The sequence below is a fragment of the Diadema setosum genome, chromosome 12, assembly GCF_964275005.1.
Source record: "Diadema setosum chromosome 12, eeDiaSeto1, whole genome shotgun sequence".
Lineage (NCBI taxonomy): Eukaryota > Metazoa > Echinodermata > Echinoidea > Diadematoida > Diadematidae > Diadema > Diadema setosum.
In genome coordinates, this window is record NC_092696.1 from 2,443,399 (window position 1) to 2,462,169 (window position 18,771).

At 40.1% G+C, this 18,771-nt stretch overlaps 1 protein-coding gene across 1 annotated transcript in view; it reads right to left on the reverse strand.

Moving 5' to 3' along the window:
• Positions 1–511: 511 nt before the first annotated feature.
• LOC140236098 (protein cycle-like) overlaps positions 512–18,771 on the reverse strand; it is a 71,117-nt gene continuing 52,857 nt past the window's right edge. Inside the window, exons 7-14 of the mRNA XM_072316068.1 lie at positions 12,815–12,932; positions 11,177–11,332; positions 10,283–10,425; positions 9,238–9,344; positions 5,779–5,885; positions 4,892–5,039; positions 3,579–3,773; positions 512–1,908 (exon numbers count right to left, since the gene is read on the reverse strand). Coding sequence (XP_072172169.1) covers positions 1,431–1,908; positions 3,579–3,773; positions 4,892–5,039; positions 5,779–5,885; positions 9,238–9,344; positions 10,283–10,425; positions 11,177–11,332; positions 12,815–12,932 — 1,452 coding nt within the window. The 3' untranslated portion in view covers positions 512–1,430. The remainder of the gene's footprint in view (positions 1,909–3,578; positions 3,774–4,891; positions 5,040–5,778; positions 5,886–9,237; positions 9,345–10,282; positions 10,426–11,176; positions 11,333–12,814; positions 12,933–18,771) is intronic.

The following is an 18,771-nucleotide window of genomic DNA, read 5'->3' on the forward strand; positions in this document are numbered from 1 at the left end:
GGTAATATTATTTCCCCTGACATCTGAAAGAGAGAAGTCGAGTGTTCTTTTATTATGTGAGAAAAGTGAGAATATCTTGAATTTTCTTTATACTTTCTTTATATAGTTGTACTCATATGACATCACAAGCTATAGTAGTCTTCTCATCCAGCCGTGACTGAGCAGAAACTTCAAAAATTCATAACTTTTGAACGGATTGTCCGATTTTCCTCAAACTCTCATTGATGTGTTCTACTAATATTGCTGCATTCACTCAACCCACATGTCAGATGAAGGTGAACTTGTCCTTTAACATGGTTGGTGATATCTGTGCCTGGCAAATTTGCTGCCCCTGGTAGATAGAACAGATTTGCCAGCTCTCAAAACTTTGGCGATATTTTGCTGATCATTAGCAGCAACATTCTGTACTCGACATCAAACAGAAACATCATAACAATGAATGATACAAAGTGAAACACTGGGTATTCTGTCAAAAAAAAATGGAAAAATAACAATGATTTCACATCTCCAAATGAAACTGTCTGGGATAGAGTCTGATGTACTCCTGTATCCAGTGAGATCATAAATCCAATTAGACCATTAAGACACACGATGTAGAGACAAGTAATCAGCACGTGTCTTAAACTGCCCAAAGTAGCATCCATGATCTGTGAGTGGTTCTTGTGGAGGCACTGAAGAAAGTCACATCCTCGTTCCCTCATGAATTCAAATCTTGATTTGAATCCTCAGCCAACAAACTCTCCCAGCTGATTACAAATTATCTCAAGCTACTGTGCACAACTCTGGACTATACACCTCTTTTGGCTCTTCAAAAATCTAGTGTGTGACGGTAGAGTTTGTAGTTGTGCGTGAGACTAAATATTGAGGTATTTTCTTACCCAAAAATAACTCCCACTATGTGCAACATCACAGCAGCTGACTCTAACTCTCTTTTCTGTCTTTCATCCAAGCAAAATGCTTGGGGCAAAACTGGTCAAGCTGCATCAATACACACAGAATATCATTCACATTTTTTGAGGTTCCACTGTCCAAATATTGGATTACCATGAAAACATCTCACAAATAATAAGAAACCTTGTCCTATCTCGCTCCCCTTTTTCTCTCTGTAATGACTTGTAGAGCCAGATGAGGATCATCCACCAGTACCAGGTCTCTGGTCTAACTCTCACCAGCTGGTAGTGTCATGGCAACACAGCTCAGCTGTCTTTGGCAAGTTCACTAGAATCGTTTGGAGACACTGCGGTCTACTGACAGTAACAGATAACGAAAATCCTTACTGACGAATCTTTTCATACTCTTCCAACATTCGTGGGAGTCTGGTATGTGTTCAAGTCTCCTACAAAGCAGGGCACTCCGAGGTAAGGCTTACACGGTTTTCAAACTAAGCTATGACACGGCTTTTGTCGATTCAAGATCTTTGATGACTGGTATCATAGCGGCCAGGGCAGGTCATTGAAATCTACGGATCCTCCCAGCCCAGCATCAGCTTCCAACAGACTCATGATGAAAGCCATGGCTGCTTCGTCATCTCCTCCCATCTCCTTCACCTTGGCTGCCGCTGCAGCTGCCGCCGCAGCGGGAGAGCCGAGGTCGGCCAGAGCCGCCATGGCCGATGATCCCGACGTGGACGGTACTTCAGCAAACGACGAGGAAGTGGTGCTCGACCTGGCCCCGCCCTGCTCCACGGAGCTGTTGAAGAAAGACGGCTGCTGCTGCTGCTGTGACGGGAGGGAAGGTTTGTTGGTAACCAACGGCGGAGTCCTGGCAGTCTTGGGGTCACTTCCACCACTGCTGCTAGGCTGGGTAGCATCGGGGGTGGAGTTGAGGTTGTCTGCACCTCCCCCAACGGAATCAACCACAATGGGGCTGTTATCCTTGGACTCCCAGCCACTGGATGACACTTCATTCCTGCATTGAATAGATCAAACAAATTATTTATCACAGAGAAAGGAACATTACATAAAGCTCTCATTAACAGTGGTCTTGTCACATCTACTCCTAAACACATTAAAGATAATAAAAAGTTTTGGTACCTCAAAAGTTTCCCTGAATTTCCATGTTTCAGGTTAAAGTACCTTTCATATAACTAACACTGTGAGACTTACTCGCCCCAAAGTGCTCTCATTTCTTAGTAATCATGCAATTAACTGTGACCAGCAGCCCCATACGCATAGCGTAATGGGGCTTCGCATTGTAGCATTCAGGATCATGACAGATTTAGTATCGCAGGTAAATATCAACTTAAAATAAAAAAAAAAAAATTCTTCAATTTGAAGACTTACCAATTAAGTTGAAGTCTTGAAAACAGGCTTCGGGCAACGTTTGGTTCTGCCAATAGTCCCTTTCTGTTCGAATTGATGACTGAATGTGACTCTGTCGAGAGGATGTTGGGAGAGCTACATACACTGATTACTACGGCCAGCGCATACGCACACATCACATGCAAACAAATTTCAAATCCATGAACGGATAAGATGTTTGTGTGCGCATGCACTGGCCGTCAATTCAGTGTAGCTCTCCCAAGGTCCTCTCGACCAAGTCACATTCAGTCATCAATTCGAACAGAAAGGGACTATTGGCAAAACCAAACGTTGCCCGAAGCCTGTTTTCAATACTTCAACTTAACTGGTAAGTCTTTAAATTTGAAGAAATTTTTGGATTTTAAGTTGATATTTACCCGCGATACTAAATCTGTCATGATCCTGTAAGCTACAATGCGAAGCCCCATTTAGCTATGCGTATGGGGCTGCTGGTCGCAGTTAGCTACTCAGTATGCGTATGGGGCTGCACGCTGCTGGTCGCAATTATCATGCAATAATGGTTTCGTACAATACATGTACTACCTAACCGCCGTACGGCGGCGGCTCTGGTATGAAACCATTATTGCATGATTACTAAGACATGAGAGCACTTTGGGGCGAGTCAAGTCTCACAGTGTTAGTTATATGAAAGGTACTTTAACCTGAAACACAAACTAAGACAAGGAAATTCAGGGAAACTTTTGAGGTAATACCAAAACTTTTTATTATCTTTAAGCCGTTGATGACAAACTGATTTTGTTACAACATGCATTTTCCATAGACAACTGCCCGAGTATACTCAAGACTCATCCTCAACGCGTTAATCGTTTCCAAGTATTTCCACCGTAAGATTCAAATATGAATCAATATTTATTTTCCCAACTGATATTGTCTTCACTTCATGCCTGAAAAAAAGAATGCTAAAACTCAAATCAAAGAGAAAATTAACAAATAATCTACTGTATAACCAGGAATGTTCGCGTGCATTTTGATTTCATGAATTTTGCGCGAGCCAAGATTCGTGAAAGTTGTCTACACTATATGTAATGAATGTTAGTTAGAACTCAGTATAAAGAAAATTTCATGCCGCAAAAAAAGGCTGTCGGCTGCAATTCGCGAAAATTTCATGCCGCGAAAATATCGAGTTTTACAGTATTACTCACATACCTAAACATACAATATACAATGTAAATTAATTCATACATAACAGCAAACTAACAAATATACATACATGAAGTAAAGCACAAAGACATTATGTAGTCTCTTTTCCAGACTCACATTCTTTCCGCTTCCATGACCATGACCTCCTCAGCAATGCGCCATCCAATCTTGCCGGCTCCCATGTGGGTGTTGTGACTGAACCCCGGCACCGGTGCCTTCCCCATGTTGGTGATCAGGGACTGGAGCTGTGTGGGTTCCTGGTCCTTGCTAGCTGCACCGTCTGTGTTTGAAGAGGTCGCTTCTAACTTGTTCCTGCCAGGTAGAAGGAAAATAAAAACATGTTGAGAAAAAGAGTTTGTGGTATAATGTTGCAACAGCTACAGTTCAACAAATTTAGTAAATCAATGCCTGCCACACTAAACCAAACTCACAAATATAAACTGTCTGTAGAAATTGCCCAACACTCAGTTACATGATTTAGCATTCAATTTTAATCAAAAGCCTTGTTTGATCTCCTACTGTAAATATACTATCGCAAGTGCAACCCACCATGCAGGATGTACACTGGTGTGAAACATACTACCTGGTTCAACTGTGTCTATATGAACACCCTTACTTAATGGTGTAAAACACACTGCCAGGTACACCACAGATTAAATGAACACTCCCAGACTGCTAAATTGCTTTAAACATCAAAAACTCCACACTGAGTAATACTTCTCAATCCACTTGACAAGCCTATGAAAGAGAAAAAAAAAATAATAACTTGATCAAAACTTGTCTAATCTATGATATGTACTGAGTACATAGCACTATTTCAATGTTTTTATTTCATTTTTGACAAGATCCCTTGAGCTCTGATTAAAATTCACTTTAGGGTCTAATACTGAATGAAAGTGTCAATCATTTAAACACTGCTGGTGGATTTGTAATATTTCAGTGAAATCCTGTATAAATGTACAAGAAGAACCAAACATGATCAATGTGCCCACTGAAGAAAGGTTGGATACAGCCGACTTGTACATCTATTGTACTACTGCGGCACCGTATGCTTGTTGTATGAAATCAGCACATGTTCACATGACTTAAACACATATTTGCTCAGGCCAACAATCTGTCTGATTACAACCATCACACCGTGAATGTGTAAATTAGTAAATTACTGTAAAAGTGGATATTTTTGCGCAAGTTATTTTTCACACTCGGCTAGGTAAGATGGATTTCAGGTGTTTTTAATTCCACGGAATCAGGACATTAAATACTGGAACATAATCATATGGCATGCAAAAATATTTGTGAGCTTTCATTTTCGCACTAGCGTCTGGTTTTGTGATATGCCCGCAAAATTTCCACACAGCCAAAATTTCCACTTTCACAGTAGTAAATAGATTAATAGGTAAAGACTGATGGTATTTCACAAGTTTACTTACACCAAAGTGTTTGTTGAAACAACATATTCAATTTCTTTTGTCCACGGGTTGCGGAAGGTGAACATTCGTGATCTTAGGAGGATGAACTCTCCATTCTTGGCTCGGAACCGGTATGGACTTGTGATGATTTTCTCTCTGCTTGACAACACTGTATACAATGGGAGAAAAATAGGTTGTATTCAGAACACTTCACACTGATGTTAAAAGATGATGGTCCACATGCTTTTCATTTGTTTGATCCACCTGCAGAAATCCTGGATGTAGTGTCAATTCTTTACTATACATGTACAAATTACCAGCCAAACTTTCATAAAATATAAAATACACAACTTTAACACCCTCCCTCCTCCTTCCCAACCCACCTCCTGAAAAAAAAAAAAAAAAAAAAACTGCAGCTCACTAGTACTTTTGGCTCCACGCCACATGTTCAATATGAATGTCATTCCCATTATCTCCAAATTTTGTGTCTTGCCAGAATACCAAACATGAAAGAAAGATATCATTCAGAGGGGTGAAGGTTCAGGTGTGAGTTTCTTCACTTTGTCTTCCTCTACACACTGAATTTGTTAAGATCGCAACTGCTGATCTGTAAATTAACAAACATGTCGGAAAAAAAGAACCAGTGGGACTCGAACCTGTCATCTACTGGTTCCTTTTTTCCCACATGTTTATTAATTTACAGATCAGCAGTTGCGATCTTTACAAATTTGATGTGTAGAGGGAGACAAAGTGAAGAAACTCACATCTGAATACCAAACTTGTTACACACCAAGCAAAACATCCATTCAGAACTCCCCCCCCCCCCCACCCAAAAAAAAAAAAAAAGAAGAAGAGAGAGGAATAGATGCTGAATAACAAAGAAATGACCATGCTTGCTCCCTACTTACCTGTTTTATGGTTCTCTGCCATGACGGATATGTCATCAATGTGGTAGTATTCATAGCAGGACGTCCCAAGCAGTTCTTGAGGTAGGTAACCCATGACAGCCGTAGCTCTAGACATTGATAGGTAAAACACAACAATTTCAGTCATATACTGTACTAAGTTCAGTACTTGAAGCAAATAGTGATATTAATGATTTGATATCATCTCAATTACCACATCTCTTTTTGTCACTCATTAAACAAGGCAATCATATGTCTGCCATCAAACTATTTCCTCAATCAAGCCATGTCAAGTATGCTACTGGAGAAAAGTAGTCTCCCATCATCACATCTCTTAACCTTTTGAAGACTAACCCTGTGTTGCAACTGATTGACAAATTGCCCTACATCGACGTAAATAAGCCCTACTTATTTACGTCAATGTAGGGCAATTTGTCAATCAGTTGCAATGAAGACATCTCGTCGGAAGAATTTCATGAATTTGAATAATTACGCAGTTCCCGCTGCATGCTATAAGGATCAGAACCAACACTTGCTGTCGGGCGAAAGCTCGGTGGTCTAGTGGAGATGAAGCCTGTCCGGTGATCAGGAGGTCATGGGTTGGAATCCTGCTTGAGTATGTATGCCCATGATTTTTTAATCATTGCTACTACTAAAACACTGATCAATTCAGTGCTTATTTACGTCAATGTAGGGCAATTTGTCAATCAGTTGCAATAAAAAACCTCTCGACAGAAGAATTTCATGAATTATGCAGTTATCTAGGGATACGCGTGTCATAGAGAGACTTGCTCATTCTCAGTGTGTTTAGCATTCTCTACATCCTCTGCCATTTTGATATGGTCAAGCTCCTTTGTGCTGATAACAAGATCTGTAGAAAACTGGGATTAGGCCTGGTGAAGGAATGCTGTCTCAACCAAGCAAGCACCTGGTACCACTTGGGTGCCCCTTCAACTTTGACACTTTGGTTTTATGGTTGGATCCTTACGCTCATGTTAGTCCACCTCTCATAACATCCTACAACCCTTCTACTGCCCTGTTTATGGCAAATATGAATGCCTCTTGTTTTTAAATGATTAGACAAATGGAATCATCACAGCTCTTATCTGCAAGTGTGAATGGGGTTTTTTCAGTCTTATTTCACAAGTGTGAAGAAACTTGTTCTGAATTATCTTTCAAGTGCCATTGGGTTGATGAATCTGAAGTGTCTATAAGGTTTTTAGTCTTTACATTACAGACATAAACAAAGAATCTCCTGACCTCGACAAGTGTGAGAGTATATCACTTTCCCTCTCTCATTTTATCATTGACTATCACATGTGAAAGAAGTCTCCTACTACAGCTAACTTTCACATGTGAAAGAAGTCTCCTACTACAGCAAACTTTCACATGTGAAAGAAGTCTCCTACTACAGCTAACTTTCACATGTGAAAGAAGTCTCCTACTACAGCTAACTTTCACATGTGAAAGAAGTCTCCTACTACAGCTAACTTTCACATGTGAAAGAAGTCTCCTACTACAGCTAACTTTCACATGTGAAAGAAGTCTCCTACTACAGCTAACTTTCACATGTGAAAGAAGTCTCCTACTACAGCTAACTTTCACATGTGAAAGAAGTCTCCTACTACAGCTAACTTTCACATGTGAAAGAAGTCTCCTACTACAGCAAACTTTCACATGTGAAAGAAGTCTCCTACTAGAGCAAACTTTCAGGTGACAATGGGTCTTTAGTTTTTGGCCCATATGAGGACATTTATCAATAGAGATGTTTCTGTTCAATACAGGTGCAGTCTTGCAGCGCTCCATCTCACAATGTGAATGGGGTCTTTCGCTGGAACGATAAACAACATTTTCTGCTGCCAGAATCTTGCTGGTGTGAAATGGGCCTTTCACTGCTACGTTCCTGGGGAGATCTTCAACTATATTGTAACAGACCTTACCGCGGCAACACCCTGACAACATCCGCGGAACAAAATTCCTTGCCTAGGATAATAAAACAGCAGGAGGCTGCAAAAGCAGAGAGCAAAAGTTACCACGATGATGTCCGAGTAGCAACCATTTTTAAAGGCAGAGTAAAACTAGAAATGTCGCTATGGCGACTGATGCCTCCGCCATAATGCAAGATTCTCCCAATAGGCGTATAGTACAATGTCTTCACAATGTGTGATCCATGACAGTTTCACATAACTGGCAAAATATTGAAATGACAGGTTTGTCAGAAATGTCTTGAACTGGGTTTGCTTTAATTTTTTAAGAGTGCAGGTACACATATATGGGGAATTGAGAATTTTTACTTGAATTCTGACAGACCTTTTTATAAGTTTATGCATTGAGTAATTTCCAAGGTATGAAGAAAGAGTGTAATGATGGTACAAAATGGATTTTTTTTTTTTTTTTTTTTTTTTTTTTTTTGGGGGGGGGGGGCATTGAAACCTGGCCTTTGACCCTTAACCTTTGACCTTTGACCTTCTGGCTGGAAATTTCCCAGAGAATCTCCATTAGGTAATGCTTAAGTTTTGAAACTAATAATGCAAGCATTGCATATACTAGTATATGGGGGAAATAGTAAAATTTTGAGGAGATGACCTTGACCTTTGACCCCTGACTTTTGACCCATGACCCCTAAATTCCCTAGATAATCCCTGCCAGTCAGTACATGCATATGTACCAAGTTCCAGGAAGATACATTGAACCATTTGCGAGAAAAGTGATATTACATTTTCACCTAACCTTTGACCTTATGACATGAAACTCTCTCTGGAGAATCTCTATGCGGTAGTACATGTCCACACCAAGTTTCAAGAAAAGACCTTTGGGCATTGTATAGATATGGGGGAAATTGCAACATTTGTAGCATTTGACCTTGTTTGACCTTTGACCTCTTGCCAATGTCACTAAAATCTACTCAACTAATTGTCCTATCATACATCATCCTTGAACCAAGTTTGGTGAAAGCTGCTTCATCCAGTTTTGAGTTATCACGTAAAAAGATAAATTTTAGGATTTGACCTTGATCTTTGACCTTTGACCTCTGTCCGATTTCACTGAAAAACTAATCAAGTAATTGTCCCATTTTACATCATCCTCCAACAAAGTTTGGTGAAATTTGCTCTATCCAGTCTTGAGTTATCTCGTAAACGGATACAATTTCATGATTTGACCTTGACCTTTGACCTTTGACCATTAGCCGATTTCACCCAAAATCTACTCAAATAATTGCCCCATCATACTTCATACTTGGACCAAGTTTGGTAAAATTCCAGTAAATATTACTCAAGTTATCGCGTAAACGAAAGCGGACGGACGGACGTACGGACGGATGGACAACCCGAAAACATAATGCCTCCGGCACCACTTCGTGGCGGAGGCATAAAAAACATTACCTGGACACTGCCGCAGTAGCTCTAGTTTGAAGAATTCTGTTAAAATGGGTCTTTCCAAGAAGAAAGGGTGATCACTTACCTCTGGTCGACAAATGTGAACTTGCCATCCATAGCATGGCGAGACACAAACTCTGTAGGCTTGAGCTGGATGTTGTTATTAGTGGAAGGCATCGGGCTCTGAATGGTCTGCATAAGAAAACGAGAGAATAATCAGTCAAGAAAAAGACAAATACACACACTGGGCAGTCTTGTAAGTTGTAGTAAGAAATTCTTTTTATGCTCTCACATGCAATTATCTTTCCCAGTTATTACTTGTGTGTCATTAAATACAATTTACAACTGAGTAACTATATAAAGTTACTACTCGAGTGTATCAACATTCAAGTAAAACTCGCCGAAAAACATCTATTTTGAATATGACCAACATATTTCCAGAAAAGGCAAATATTTACATGATTAATCTGTTACCGAAAAACAAGAAACATCCTGGCATGAAACTTCCGCTAACTGGAGCTGAAGGCCTTTTTTTCTGGCATGAAACTGTGGGGATTGGAATGATATACCACTGGCATAGACAAAACTTTTGTTTTACTTTTACTTTTGCGAACCTTGGCTCCTCGCAGACCTCGCAACAGTTTTCTACACAGAAAAATTTCTGGTTTTACACACTTACAGTGCTCCATGTTTCCTTTCCAAGACCAATCTTACTGGTGATCTATCACTTGGTCTACTCCCACTTTGTCTAATAGTCATTTAGTCTCAACCTATCTGGTTTAATCCCATTTCGTCTACAACCAGTTCGTCTAATGACCATTTAGTCCAATTGCCACTTAGCCTCATTACCAGTTGGTCTTCTCTCATATGAGCTATGTCCATTTCGTCTAATACCCACAGTTTATTACACAAAATGGGAAAAATCCAAGGAGACAAAATTGCAGTTAGACCATCTGGTTATTAGACAGCAAGATAATTAGCCCAACAGGGCATTAGACCAAGTGAGAATTTGACCAAACGGGCATAAGATGAAATTGATAGTAGACAAAATGAGTTTAGCCGTAGTGGTGTTAGACGAACTGGAAAGTAGACCATCTGATATTAGAACAAGTAGCAATAAACCATCTTACCTGAACTCTGGCGATTGCAACAAGGCAGCTGAGATTACAGCCATCAATGTCCACTTCAGTCTCATCCTTGTCTAGACCAACCTTAGCTGGAGGCCAGCTCTTCAGGTAGCCCGTACAGTGAATGGTGGCGTACTTCTTACGATCTGGAAACAACAAAGAAGGTAAGCAATCCAATGTGATAACACATCCCATACCCCAATCACATTGAAGTCTATCGATGGTCTAAAGACAGATTAAACCATATCACCTTGACTTAGTAAAGACTGTTCATACTGCATATAAAACTGTCTTGAAACAGTTTACAGGGGCTTAAGATAGAGACTACCATTGCTATCCAATGTCATCCCGATATCACTTCCACCTGTTCACTCCTACTTCTGTTTCTCATAAGCTAGACAGAGGCAATGATATCCCACGCCCTTTACTGTATGGGTGCCAGCCATGTAGACTCAGAGACTGAATTTGAGGAAACCTCGGTATCACTTTGCAACACGTGGTACAGTCCTTGAGATAAAAACCAAATTATATTCTCACAGTGAAACAATGATCCCACACATATACATCTGGTAATAATACAATTGTTTCTGAAGGAATATAGAGGAAAAAATGAAAATACACATCACACGATTGTTAGAGAACAAGCTTGCTTGCAAGCTTTAAGGTCCAGTTAGATGTGTTCCAGTCTAATAGGGTAGATAAAAGGCTGACAGGCATCACAGATTTGTGTGTGTGTGTCTGTCTGTCTGTGTGTCTGTGTCTGTGTGTGTTTGTGTTGGTCAATGTACAGGTCTATGGGGCAAACAAGACACAGACAGGTGTCTACTATTTATGCTTGAGTGAGCAAGCAAGAAATAGACAGGCATCTACTGTTTGAGTCTGATTGTGGAAACCTGCCTGCTGGTTGCTTCAGTCTCTTCCACTGCTGTCCATCCTCAGTCTTTACGGCGTGCTCTGGGCTGTATATCCTCATGCGACAGAAGAAGGAGCGGCGAGCCCCAGACGACAGCTGTGGGGGCGATATGGCCACCTCTGATTTCACCAGCATCCCAGCTGAGAGAGAGAGAGGGCGACATTTATAGATTAACAAAGGCTTTTTATCAAGACAAAAGAGACTTAACATGTCCTGTGATAGCTGACAGTACGTACACCCTTGGCCCATTTTTGATGGTACAGTTTCGGTTCAGATGGAGGTTCAGGTTTCCAACCATTTCTGATGATGATTTCTAGAGATAATGAGAAAGCTCTTGTGAAATATGAAAGAGCACATTATTCTTAGAGTAATTCAAAGTTAATTGATAAAAATCAGTTTTGAAATGGCTGAGATATCCAAAACAAAACAATCCGACTGAAAGATGGGACCCAACTTCCTTAGGATTGCTTTGTTTTACTTTGTTTATGGATGTCTCAGCCATTTCAAAACTAATTTCCATCAAATAAACTTTGAATTCCTCTCAGAATTGTATGCTCTTTATCATTCCATAAAGTGGTTTCTAAGTATCTCACAGAAAGAGGAAAGCTGAATCTCATCTCAATCAATACTATGCCATCCCTTTAACTTATCACTCAGACAGCTACTTGTACTTGCATGAGGTTGAATCTATTGACTCTGAACATGCCAGACAAACATACTGACATGCCACACAAAATACTGCTGTTTGGGATTTGTGTGTACTATCTGGAGCAAAATTGTGACTTTGGCAAGATAAGACTTAATAACATCTGTACATGTATGACACAACTCTCTTTGACCCCGTTTACAGTGCAGGGCAGGGCCGAGCCCGGGCCGAGCACGGCCTCAATGGCAGTACTCAGCCCCGCAATTCTGGGCTTTTAATTCAAATCTTTCAATATTTCGTCGTAGTGGCGCTCTGCTTGTAAACAAACAATTATTTGAGAGTGCAGCGGTCACAATTTGGTACCGTATTTGGCCCAGTTTGCGTTTACAGTGAGAAAAGGCCAGGCTGAGCCCGGGCTGAGCCTGGGCCGAGACTACCTCCAGAGCTTGGTTAAATGCGCGGACGTTTTTGGTGCCGCATTTGGCATATTTTACTTTTGTGTTTTTACTCACTGTAAACGGGGGTCCAAGTGTAATTGCTTTGCACAGATAGTTTGAACATATGGAGTAAAACATCCTCCAAAAGCATGACATACACTAGAGGTACACCCACAGCAAAATCACTTTCCTCTCTCTCTCTCTCTCTCTCTCTCTCTCTATCTCATATGAGTTTATTCTTGCCGAGATGAAAACCTCTATGACCAGGTCTGACATTAAAATCCTAGATTTGACTGAGTGCACTTATGACCCTCTATAACCAAACCATGAAACTTGTGTAAACACTCGAAAATGAAAGAAAATCTGGGACGGTTCAATTCTTTTCCCTTCCTTCCTGTCCCCCTCCCCCCCCCCCCACCCCCCCCCCCCCCACCCCACCCCACCTCAGCAAAAAGGTAAATCAAAAACAAGGATGCCAGTTAAAATGAAATGAATAAATAGCGTATGAAAAAATTTAAAAAAAGACAGAAAATACTTACTTTTTGTGTCAATGAACCTTTCACGGGGTGAAAGGTCGGATGAAGACAATTGCTCTTTGACCTTTGGTACATCCTTGGGGTGAAGAATATCAAACAGACTCTGACCAATCAGACGCTCCTGTGATCAATAGTGAAAACAAACCATGGGGACTTAATTAGAGAGAGTGCATTATAGGTATAAAGGATGAAAGGCATAGAAGGTAGGTCTGCCAAGATTCCCACATCCAAATCAGGGAGATTCCATACAGTAATCAGGGAGATAACTGTGTCTTACATGCATTTCAGTGGGAAATTTCCCAAACCAGGGAGATTTTAATATTCTCTTATTCAGCCATTAACAGATTTTGACATTTTCAGGGAGACTTGGCAGATCTGAGAAGTCAACACAGATAACAGGAAGTGAGTTATGTCACTGCCAGTACTATCAAATGTTACAAGCTAAAACGTAGTTCTCAGAAAGGCTCAAAACTCATCTTCCACCCTTTGGAATTTGCTTGCAGCATATCGGAGGATTCCACCAAGAAACTTACCTGGCTGACACAATTTGCCAGTATAATGAGCTGTTTTGGAGTGTTTTCGGACCAAAATGCAAAAAGATAAATGTCCGTTTACCTAAATTTTATTCCTAAAGCACAGTCACTGTTCAGAAGAGTGTAGGTAAAACACAACTAGTATGTGATGATGGGAACATGCTCTAGCAATACCGTAAAAGTGGAAATTTTCGCAGCGTGCAAATTTTCACGCATTTCACACAACCAGACGCTAGCGTGAAACTAAAAGCACGCAAATATTTTTGCATGCCATATGTTCCAGTAGTTAATGTCCTGATTCCGCTGAATTAAAAACACACGAAATCCATCTTACCCAGCCGAGTGTGTACTTGTAACCTATACTTTGCTTATAATGTTAAAAGACCAGATATCATAATAAAGATTTGTACTGGGCACACCATAGTGTAACCTACATGTAACAATCACCACACCACATGCACTTCACTCGACTTTCCAATCTCAAGTACAGTATATGACTCACACCACAGCCATGTACGTCACTATCAAACAAGGCTAGACATGTCTTTTTGTATGCTTAACATGGCAACCGTTCGTATTTCTAGCTGTTGTATTGCTTTCTATGTTTTTCCATAATGCAAGAATAAATCAAATCTATATGTAGCTTTATCTGAAGTAAAAATCATTGCATGTTATTCACATTATTTATTACATTTGTCTCTTCCTGCCCTTAACTTATTTTATGTCATTTATACATCTTTTTATTTTATGTAAATGTTATAATCTTTACTCCTCCTCCTCTCCCTCCTCCTCCTAAACTTATCCTGGCTTCTGATTATAGACTGATTAGCCAAGATCAGGCCTGTAACCAGGATTTTTTTTTTTTTTTGGGGGGGGGGGGATCAGAATTAGAATAAGTAGACCACTTCTGGGTTTAATCAGCTGACAAGCAAAAAATAAAAATGCTCCCCCATGCAAGTTTTTCACTTCTCATGCCACTTCCGGGTTTCATCAGCCCCTTCAAGCCCCCTGTCATTTTTTTTTCCAAAAGGGGGAGGGGGGTTCTTTTTTTTTCTTTCTTTCTTTTGGCTGCTGGCAAATAGAGAGAGGGGGTTCTGTGGAACCCCTTAACCCGTAGAGGACAAGTCCCGAGTACTCGGACGTCTATGGGAAATGCATGTTGTAGTAAAATCAGCCCATCCTCAACGGGTTAAACCCCCCTATAATACGGGCCTGAAGACGCAGCACAAAGTTACAAGGTGAAGTAGCCGAAATGAGTTAGATGTTGGAAAATGTTCAACAGCAAGCAAATAAAATATCCTCCATGCCCCTCGCTGCTCTGTAAAGTGAGTGCTCCTTGAGTGCTATGGCACCATAAATTCTAGAACTCTGTAGGGGAACGAGAGGGGAGTTTTTGTGCTCTTCCATGGTATTTGCTCACATCTACTTGAACAAACAAATTCGTCATACCGCCCCAACTTCAGCTGCATTCACACACGAGTTATCAGTTTTTGCCTTGCAATGCAAAAAATACTGTAACATTTTGTTTGCTGCCAATAGTTACGTTCAGACGACAAGCCTTAACCTCGAGGTTAGAGCTTGTAGTTAGGGATCGTGAAGACGCACTTATAGTTAGCTAACCTCGAGGTTTGCTCAATGTTAAGAGCCATGAGAAATCTTATGGTTAGTGCTCTAACCACGAGCCGCAAGGGGTCCCAACTCGTAGTTAAGCACCGTGTGGACACAAAAATCAACGCACTCGAAGGGGTAGGAATTCAACCTTGAGGTTTCGTAACCTCGAGGTTAAGATTCGTCGTGTGGACGCACATCATAGTTAGGGGGCAAGAGCTTACAGGACAAGTTCACCTTCATTAACATAAGGATTGAGAGAATGCAGCAATATTAGTAGAACACATCAGTGAAAGTTTGAGGAAAATTGGACAATCGATGCAAAAGTTATGAATTTTTAAAACTTTTGTGTTGGAACCGCTAGATGAGGAGACTACTAAGGCTCGTGATGTCATATGAGTACAACAGTATAAAGAAAATGTAAAGAAAATTCAACATATTTTCACTTTCTTCGCATAATAAAAGAGCACTTGACTTGCCTCTTTCTAAAGGCAATGGGAATAATATTACCCATAACATATATATGTCAGTAACGAGTGAAGGGAATGTGCACTTTTTTCAAAAGATGAAATTTTGTGAAATTTTCTTTATATTTTCCTTATGTTGTTGTACGCATGTGACATCATACACTGCAGTAGTCTTCTCATCCAGCAGTGACTGCACAAAAACTTCAAAAATTCATAACTTTTGAACGGATTGTCCGATTTTCCTCAAACTTTCAATGATGTGTTCTACCAATATTGCTACATTCTCTCAATCCTTATGTTAATGAAGGTGAACTTGTCCTTTAACCTCGAGGTTTCGTTACCTGGAGGTTAGGGCCTGTCGTCTGAACATAACTAATGACGCACGCCTGTGCGGGACAAATTATCCCCGTGAGCGAGAAAACAAACAAATTATCAACAGTGACCGTAATGTGACCCCGGTCTTCCAAGTGTGCCGGGCTACTCTGGCGAGCCACACTATGGAATTTAACAAAATTGATTACGTCTACATTTGCCATTCACACATAGCGCCAGTGCAAATTATTGCAATAGTTAAAACAACAACAAAATTCAAGCCAGACAATTTTTCACATTGCCACGCAGATTGTGAAAGTCAAACATTTTTTTTTTGTGTCCACACTACATAAACTGACAATATTTGCATTGGGTTGCAAAAAAATGATTTTCAAAAAGGGTTTTAATTTTGGGATTGTGAAAATGCGTCTTTGGTGTGAAGGGGAGATCTTTCACGGGTATTACACGAAATGCTCTTTTTCTCAAGACATTGCAGCAGAGGCTGAAGTAAAAGTCAATGTGTCAAACTAAGTGCTAAAACGAGTTTGAAGTAGCAAGTAGGGAGGCTTGTAACTTCTGGAAATGACCCTTTTCATTGACAGGGCAATTAGGAGAGTTCTCACCATTAACCCGTTGAGGACGAATGCCAAGTATACTCAGGCAGGTGTCTATGGGAAATGCGTGTTGTAGCAAAATCAGTCTGTCCTCAACAGGTTAATGATTACCGTAAATAACAGTATATTAACCACACTCATTTAGTAACCACACCCCCTTTTTTCAGCTGTCGGGGGAAATAGAAAAAAAAAAAGACAACCCACCAACGAGCACAGATACTGCCTTGCAGCCCACATGTTGCTTGAATTGGGTGAAATGTCTAGCAGAGAAATTTGTTGATTTTTGTGCCATTAAAAAGAAAGAAACACAGAAAAAAGGAAATTATCTTATCAAAATATGAAGTATGTAAGACCAGTAAAAGAAAATGAAATAAAAAAAAAAAGAAGGGCATGTTCTCCATCATATGGTTGGCTGTTTTTGTGAAATAACAAGTTTAATTTCTAGTTTAATATCCTTCTTGTGTGTGTATGTGTGTGTGTGTGTGTGTGTGAGATATTCGTTGTAACTAACATACATTGTCTGCATACTATATGCAGACATGCAGTAGGTATTGGCTGTAACAGTATATAAACTGCACCCCATCATTCACGGTAATACAAGAATCACATGTGAGTTACACGATAAACACAAAGAATGTAGTAAAACAAGAAATTTTGTGTGCGTGAAACATTTGCAAATTTGCAAGGAGCCAAGATTCATGTAAGTTCTTGTCTGAACAATGCATTGAATGCCAGTGGCAATTGACAGAAAAGATTCATGCCCCCCAAAAGGCGACGGCTTCAATTCATGAGTTTCATGTTAGGAAACGTTTCTGAGTTTACAGCGCACATTACACACAAACACCACACACACACACACCAGAGCTACCAAGTCTCACGCATTCTGCGTGAGACTCAAGCATTTAGGGGCCATCTCACGATCTCACGCATGGCACCCATTTTTCTCACGCATCGGGCGAAGTCTGCAACTTGGGCCTAAAATAATGAGCGTAGCTCAAAAGATGAAAATGATAGTTGCATTTGAAGGTATATTTTCCTTTTGTCTTTCAACAAGTAAGTAGAAAATAGTCACTTAAGTATGCACCTGGTCACATCATTAAGAGCTAAAAATTGAAAAAGCTCCCTACCGTGGGAGGCCACAGGGGGGTAACACGCCTCCCACACCCTTGCTCGCGCGCACATTCGCTCGCCGAGATGCCGAGTCATGAAAATCTCACTCATAAAATTTTTTTGAACTTGGCATCCCTGACACACACACACACACACACACAAACATCACACATCACATCACATCCAAAGTATACACACACATCAAACAAATATCACACAACCATAATGCTGGGAATGAATAATATGCTGCATGTATTACACACAGTGATATGACCTTTTGCACAAAACCTCAGCGAAAGCCACAGAAAATGTCCACAGACACTTTCATAACAATATCCACTTTTCACGCACAATAGTTTAAATAAAGAAAAGGTTACCCACATTATAACAAAACAAAGCTTACTGGAGACTTATAACCAAGCAGCAACTAATGAATGCAGCATACATGGTTTAAAAGGATTAGACAGAACAGATGAGAGGAATAAAAGATGTTGCATAGGTTGTCGGGATGAAGTGCAGTATTTTGTATGCATTCACTAAATGTACTGGCATGAACATGTATAGTCCCAGTTCCAGACATGAATATTTCAATTCTAATCAGGTGGACAATGGAATGTTGAACACTCCCTGTGCCCCAGATATAAGCACACTCTCCCTCTGTCTCTTTATCTCTCTGCTACATATATCCCATTCACAATTTGTAGACCACTGAAAAATACTATAATATTCACTACTTTCCCAATATTGCAATGTAATCTTGTTGGGCAAATCTAAGATACAAGATATGACACACTTTAAGTCTGGAGAGGAGACTACAAAAGATCACATCAAAACCAATCCACTCTGTGAACTAAAGAGAGAAATGAGGTCTGTGGTTTCCAGACAATCACCAGGTTCTTGGTAATCTGTGGGGAAAACAACCATGTAAGGAAATATGCCATCACAGCAGGCTGACATTAATATGATAGACAACTATTACCTGTGTACATGTACTTCTTGGCAGATTTGTTTACATGTGTGAGTGTTGTGTGTGTGTGTGTGTGTGTGTGTGTGTGTTTCATACAAAATTCTTTCTTTTTCATTTGTAATATTGATGATGGGGAATTTATGTTGTCATAATGAAATTTGTATAATTTTTTTTGCAATCAACTAATTTGTACATTATTGCTCGTATGAAAAAGAAAGATAGATAAAAAACTGACAAAAACAAAAAAATGTGTTTGTGTGTGTGTGTATTATGTGTGTGAGTGTACATGCATGACTGTCTGCGCATAGTTTTTTTTTTGTGCTAGTTTAATGGTATACTGTTAGAAAGG